The 7569-nt window shown below is 40.9% G+C and overlaps 1 protein-coding gene across 2 annotated transcripts in view; it reads left to right on the top strand.

The window, feature by feature from the left end:
• The window catches only part of LOC106522264 (histone deacetylase 4), a 134781-nt gene that overhangs the window by 118002 nt on the left and 9210 nt on the right, over window positions 1–7569 (top strand). For both annotated transcript variants that reach the window (XM_014015213.1, XM_014015214.1), the window contains 2 exons: window positions 3791–3909; window positions 5641–5774. In XM_014015213.1, the coding sequence (XP_013870667.1) occupies window positions 3791–3909; window positions 5641–5774 (253 nt within the window). The remainder of the gene's footprint in view (window positions 1–3790; window positions 3910–5640; window positions 5775–7569) is intronic.

The following is a 7569-nucleotide window of genomic DNA, read 5'->3' as shown; positions in this document are numbered from 1 at the left end:
AAGGTAGAGATCCTCTTTGGTGTATCGTTATCCAATCCATTCCACTTGTTCATATAGAGTTCTCCGCCACCACATGAAATCCAGTCCACGTTTTTTCCTGCAACCTTAATAGCAGGATGCTAGCAAGTTTACATACAGAGCCAGCTAAGTGCAGCAGGAAGGCTCAGTGAAAAGTAAATATACAAAAGTTTTTCAAGAAAGTAAGTATTAATCATCACTGCTGGTAGTAACCATAAACATAAAGAGTAGATAGACAGACCATTTATAGTTTTAATGTTCAGTTTTGGGGTATTTTTGAATTGATGTTAAAATATTATTTAGCCTTGAATGATTGAAAAATAACTATGGAAAAAAATAATAATCTGAAAGTGTAGGTATTGTTCTCTAAATAAATGTTACTGAAATGATACTTTGTACTGTACACACACACACACACACACACACACACACACACAATACATATTTATACAAAAATTCTGTGCGTCTCCTTGGGGCTAAGCCCCCCATGTCCTTAAACCTAATGACACCCCTGCTCACAAATATCACATTTAAAAAAATTTGGATAATTGCACATGAGGATAGTGCAGTTACAAGTCAGCTTTTGAGCTCATAAACCATAATTTATGTTTTCAAACTTATTGAAATACACATTTCACATGCACTGTACTTCAGCTTCTTGTACCTTTGTGTCCATTGTTGAAATATTAGTGAAGTTGTGTTTGTATCAGATTGTTTAGATGAGGAGATTGGTTGTTCATCGGTACATAATGCTGCACGTCTTTAATCCCCTGGAGCCTCTGCAGGACTGGAGGTTTTATAGTCTCTGTGGGACAGCAGCAGACCTGTCCAGCACCTTCTAAACACACACAGTCAGTCATAGATGGAGTGTGCAACTGTGTATTCTTTGCTCAGAAGTAAGTAAAATAGGATCACATTCTGGATCTGTGGTTCCCCAACAACCACATGATACACAGTCTGATAGTTTATCTGCACTGTTGTCTCCCCCCTTCCTCTCTGTCTGTGGGTTGGGGAGGGGTTTCTTGCCTTGCAGCCATCCAATTCCTCTGCTGGCCTGTGCCACGTTGCATTTGCATAGGATCAAGTCTGAGCCTCCAGAAAAAACGCAGAGGGAAAAAAGATAAGAAAATTGGCCCTAATGAAAACCAGAAGCACTGTCTCACTGTCTCTCTCTGTCTCTCTCTSTSTMTSTSTCTCTCTCTCTCTCTCTCTCTCTCTCTYTTTTTTTTCTCCCCCCACCCGTCCGCCCCAAGTCCCCCTTTTTCGCCATGAACTTGGAAAGAGGAGAGAGCAAGAGAATTAAATTTAATTCAAAACAGCTCTGTGCAGCTCCAGATGACAGGGCTTTGAAGTGTAAGTGTGCGTGTGTGAGTTTTTCACTCTCTTCTTCTCTCTCCTTCTTTTTTTTTCAATGAACGAAGGGGGGAAAGCCTTCAAGTGCTGCAGTTAACCTTTCACTTGCTGGTTTGATGAAAACGGCTCCCTCTAAAGGACACTTCATATTTCTTCCACCTGACTTCCGTAAAGGAAAGAAGGATCAAATTTTATGCAAATTTTAATGTTGTAGCTCGATCATAACGAAACGAGCATTCCTTGAAAAACATCGCCCAAAGTTTTAAACCATGTTTCTGTCTTTTATGTCTAATAATAAAAAGTATAATTAGAATTTCAGTCCTGCCACTCCTCAGATAATACACGTAGRCCTGTTGCTTTATGTAAAGCATCTGATTAGGCGTGAGCCGACCATTTTTATGGGTACAACTCGTTTTGCTCAAGCTGTTCCATTGTTGATGGCTCAGTCATAATATCCCCCATAATTTAAAACGAGTCCCTTTCATCTCTGCATATGTAGTCTCTGATTCACGACCCATCAGTCCTCCTCAAAAACCACTGGTTTCCTTCTTTTCCCAGTCTGCTAATTGATCTCTGYGGCTCTTTATTTCCTTAGACGTCAGGGTGTTATTCCTGTGGGCRTGGGCTGGAACTGATGACACCAGCAGTATTCACCTTTCACAAACCAGAACTCTTTCTGTTGGCGTTCAAGGTTGGTGGAGGGGGTGTGGAAGCCGTCAGTGGTTTAAGCGTCCTTGGTAGTCATGGTTTTTCTCTGGGTCTGTTGCTGACTCCTGTTATTAAGTGAGGTATTTTATGGCTCAAATGTTAATAGAMTAAGGTTGCGGGTAGATTATTTCATATATCTTTAAGATTCTTCATCTCTCAGTTTTGTCTGTTCCCTCTCCATCAGTCGTTTTCGCTGAAGCTCTTTCATCTCCCAAGCATGACGTTTTTCCCTGACGTGCTGCCAGATCCTCTCTAGAGTASGGTGACGCACGCTCTGCATGTCTGGGACTCCCAAAAACCTCCTAAAGCTACGTCCCACCTCTCCCTCAGACAGCTGTGTGTTCGTTAGAGTGTTGTAACGGAGGGGGGCAGAGGGAGGGYTGAGCACAGCTCAGGGCTGTAATTAGGCGGTGTGCAAGAAATGGAAAAACCTGCGGCCTACAGAGTTCAGGGTGAGCCGCCCGCCCACATCCATCGAACCAGCAACCGTGTTCCTGAGGTCGACAAAGTGCAGGGGACCTACAACAGAACTCTGCGGTACTCCGTCAYTCGCAAACCTCACCGAAACACAACTTGCCAAAATAACCCAAAAACCTAAAGAAATAAAAACTGTTGTGCAGAGTCAGAAGTCCCACAAGGAATCAAAGAAAAAACACTTGTTTTGGCAGCTGGGAAGTYGTACTAAAAACACCTTTTTTCAAAAAGTCAATTAAAGGTGCGCATCACAAGCTATGAAATTAAAAATAAAAAGTTGAAACTGAACTATTTCCAAATATTGATATTCAGTTCTGAAATGTAAATGAACACAAAACACCAAATTAAACAAATGAATGAAACTCCCATTCAGCCCGAGTAAAAAGCCAGAAAAAAAGGTTTTCTTCAAAATTCAGGAAACAATTTGTGCATTAAAATAGTTGCATTTTTTCTTTATGAAAAGATAACTTTCTATCTTTTGTTTTGTTTATACCTTTTGTGATGCAGACTAGAATAAAGTCAAATTAAAAATCCTACTTTTGTGTTATTATTCGGTACAATACTGTTTAGTTTCATTTCACCACCATGACCCAGTAAACCTCAGAGGATTTTCCAGCCACAGTGCTCCGCTGCACAGAACCCCAGTGTTGATTAGATTTTCCTGACATTTCTCAGCAGTTGTGTGCCAAATGAAGTTTGTATACAAACAGCCCTCATTCACCACACCCATCCAGTGTTAGAAATATCCTCCATAATTAACACACATACATGCATGCAATTATATCCATCCTCCTTTTTACTTAGGGGCTGTGGAGTGGATTGATGCCTCCAAATTTCCAGTCTTTCCACTTCAAACATTTCTGTGGAAATAATCCCTGCCACACACTAAGCTGACACATAAACACAACCTGTGGATGTTTGTTTGGAAGAGCTTGAAAAGGAGGGAAATAATTTAAAGGAAATGAGTKATGAGTGCAACAGTTAATGTTTTGATTCATATTTGTTGTCTCTTGACGTGGAAACACCTTGGGGTCCCGCAGAAGAAGCTCTAGAGTTTTTCTGGGGAGAGAGATGTMTAATTCTCTCCTTGGCCTGCTGCCTTTGCAACCTGACCATGGATCAGTGGTGGAAAATTACCCTTGGATCTCTTGTTCTATTTTGTCATACAAATACAACATTTCCAAAAAAGAAAGCATAAATAATTAATCTTTTGTTTTTTGTGTCATCCTCACTCTAGAACGGTGGTCATGCCCATCGCCAACGAGTTTGCCCCGGACATGGTTCTGGTGTCTTCTGGCTTCGATGCGGTCGATGGACACGCTCCACCCCTGGGGGGATACAAACTGACAGGCAAATGTAAGCACTGATCGCAGTGGTGGTCACCAGCCCGCTAAAGTGCAAATCCGCTAATTGCGGACCTAAATATTTTGTTTGCACTTTAGCGGTCTTACTAATTTTTATAATTCATAAGCGGATTGGTGCTTTCTAAAGTTATAATGCAGTACCGCTAATAACTAATTATCTACCATTATCTTGAACAGCGGAAGATATGGCTGTCAATGAATCACAACACATGATCTGTTTAACAGCACCCCTCCCAGATAAACACACTTATTGAGAAGGTATACATCCTTGCTGACTGTTTCTTTCTGTCACGGTTCTGATTTCCCACAATGCTTTGTGTCTGCTTACATAGCAGGAAGGCAACATTTAGTACTCCCTGTCCCAGTAAAAACAGTAAACGTTTGCAATCCATACTAAAATTTTGTATGTATTGATTTATTTTACTTTACAATCGGAGCTCTTTTTATTAAAAAAAATGTAAACGCTGGAGCTCAATACTTCACGTAATTGGTCGAAGCAATCGGCCAACGTGGTTAGACAGACATCTAGTGGTCAACTGGAGCAACTACATGGAAAACTTTAAAATCCAAGCTCTTATTTTGAAGTTTGCAGATAGTTTCCTGTATTCCGTGCTTTCATTTCCCGTCACAAATCCAATCCGTCATGTACCCAGATTGCATCGCTTCAGTTTTCCAATAAACCGTTTTAAAATTACTTTATTGATGCTTCTTTAATGAAAAATCTACAACAAACAAAAGAAAAAGACAAAGAAGCAGCCGAACTAGCAATCCTCAACAACTTTTTTAATTTTTACACCAGGAGCCAAAGGTCTGTTTCAGGAAATCACATCCCCAGCAATCGTCGGTTGTAGAATCAAGTTGTAAAAGGGTTCATATACCGCTAGTTGGCAGTGTTGTGCATATATTGTACATGAATTGTTGCCAGTTAGTAAGTGTCAAATTGAACTTGTGCTTTAAAATTAGCTTCTGCTAGTTTTTCTATAGCATAAGTGCTTTTGAAGTTGCAGACTAAAATATTTTCATAAGCGCTTTAGAAATTGCGGAGCTAATTTTTTGGATTAGCGCTGCCCACCACTGACTGATTGTATCAGTTTAGTTTAATAAAGTTTTTTTTAAGAATGCAGTGATTCAAAATTCTCAAATCAGTTTTATATCAAAGAACCTGAGGATATTTGCCTAAGAATTACCAACAATCACACACGCCTTCTGCGTGTGTTTTGGTATTGAATTGTATTCAGATGGAGACGTTCATGCCAGGAAAGAGCTTTCCTCAAACCGCCCTGCAGATCCCAAATAAGAGCCGGGGTCTTGGTTGTCAAAGGGTGTGTTACGGCTGGTTTAGAGAGGATTGTAGGGAAAGGAGATGGAGCAGTATTCGGTGGGGAATAAAGTATGATTGAATGAATAAATCTGAGCTTCCCTGCTCCTGAGAGGAAGAAACATCAAAGGCTGTGACTGAGATTATATTTATTAAAATTAAACCTGGCTCATATTAGGGCTTGTTTTTTGGCCTCCAGTAAATCCACAGTGCTCTATTTTTCCCTTCCTCGTCTCTCTGATGCGTCGTTCGTGCCGTTTTGGTTTTGTTTGTTTTTCCTTTTTATCAAAAAGAGGAAGTTAGAAGCTCAACCACAGTTCTCGTTCATTGTTTATCTTATTATTATTTTTTTATTTTGCTCTTTGTCCCTTTCCTTCTCCTCACTGTCATTTCCTTTGTCTTCAGGCTTTGGCTACCTGACCAGGCAGCTGATGGGTCTGGCGGGCGGCCGCTTGGTGCTTGCCTTGGAGGGGGGTCACGATCTCACAGCCATATGCGACGCCTCTGAAGCCTGCATCTCAGCTCTGCTTGGCAATGAGGTAAGTTAAACTCAGTAAATTAAAGGTTAAATGCTGGGGTTTAATACATATTTGAAAACTCCATGCATAGACAAAATGTATTGTTTTGCCGTTCGTATTATTTTGTTGCTTTACATTTATTCACATTATTAATTATTTCAACATGGGCCTAAATTCTAGTCTAGAAGTTTCTTCTTCCAACTTGCTGGAAGCAAAATTCCTAAAACGACAACTCTGATCCACTCTGTTGTGCTAAAGTCTTGGAACAGCTTTTCTGTAGCTGCTAAAGCTGTTTTTTCCTTCCTGAATTCTGCAAACACATAAACATTTACAGCTCTTGGGACCCTTTCATGTGGCTTGACATCGGTGCTYATAATAAACTATGTCACATAGCAGAAATGCACAACTATGTTCTTCAGCTTTCATAATAAACAAATTTATGTGCATAAGAACTGAGATATTTACTGCATGTGTGCTGTTAAAAATGTCCAAGTCTAAACTGAAATCAGTCCTGCTGAAAGTTGTGTTTGTTAAATATTGGAGGGTTTTTGTTCATGCTCTGCAGATCTGTTGAGTTTTTAAATGGGCCGATTGTAAAAAGCAAAATGAAAAGCTTTATTTGCTCAGATAATTGAAAGTATTTCTTCGTATCAGACTTGTCAAAGAACGGTAACATTTTAAAAGATTAATCCAACAAGTCTGCACCTGGGTCAGAGCAGGTCAGGCTTCGAGGACAGATTTTTTGCTGTCATGAAGCTTTGTTGCTCCAGTTTGAAGGACACTCGTTTTACTCACACCTCCACCCTGCAGAGAGGCACTGAAGCGAGCCCGGGTCTTTTGCTTCTAACGTTTCAGCGGCCTGCTGGGCACCCCCCGCTGGCAGTGGGTTCGAGGAGGTCCCTAGATGGGTGCCACGGTGAGCTGAGAATTTGAAAATCGGCAGGAGGCAGAGGGGGCCGTCAGTTGCCTCTGGCCTGCAGGGCACCGCTCTCACCGACGGCCCCGTCACTGATCCACATCTGAAAACGCTTACCCTCACACCTCTTCCAGCAGGGTCAGCCTGGGTCTGGGGATCAGATAATAAAAGGAAATGGAGTAATCATTTGAGCCAAGAGGGAGGAAACTATTGTTATTCAGCAGCCGTAGAGTTCTGTATCTGCAAGTGTTAGATTATTTCCAAACATACATTTATAGTAGTGGGTCGGTGTGTTTGGATGTCAGTTTTTACTCCGAGAGTTAAATATTAGGGGAAAAAAACAATAGAAAATGAGATGGCTTTGATGAAGTGTTATTTTTCTTTCTGTGCRAACCTAAAGTTTTCTCCAGCTGGCAGCAAGTGATGTCAGCTGTTTGAACAAAGACATATTTTAGTTGTTTGAGGCTGTGATAGCTGATAGTGACTAAAGGAATAAAACAAAGCTTAAAGATCCCTAATCAGATAAAAAAGACAGGAAGAAAACTTAGGCTATGTAACAGACTTGGAATGCTGCTGGGAAATGTCAGTGTGGTACTGAGGTAAAAGATGAGAATAAATACCTGTGCCTTTTTTTTTACCTCCGCCAAGGGCGAGGTAATGTTTTCGGTCGCGTATGTCTGTCTGTCTGTTGTTCTGTCGTTCTGTCTGTGGACAACATTACTCAAAAATTTGTGGACGGATTGCCATGACATTTTTACCACTTGTGGGTACTGGGCCAAGGAACACAACTTTAAATTTTGGTGATGTTCCGGATCACGATGCGAATACGGGAATTTTTTTTCTTTTAACACTCTGAGATCGGCAAAGCTGTGATGCTTTCACAGGGCGTGGGTTTCAAAT

This window comes from Austrofundulus limnaeus, unplaced genomic scaffold (genome assembly GCF_001266775.1).
Source record: "Austrofundulus limnaeus strain Quisiro unplaced genomic scaffold, Austrofundulus_limnaeus-1.0 Scaffold125, whole genome shotgun sequence".
Lineage (NCBI taxonomy): Eukaryota > Metazoa > Chordata > Actinopteri > Cyprinodontiformes > Rivulidae > Austrofundulus > Austrofundulus limnaeus.
Note: the sequence above shows the minus strand (reverse complement) of the source record. Positions and strands in the feature narration are given on the sequence as shown.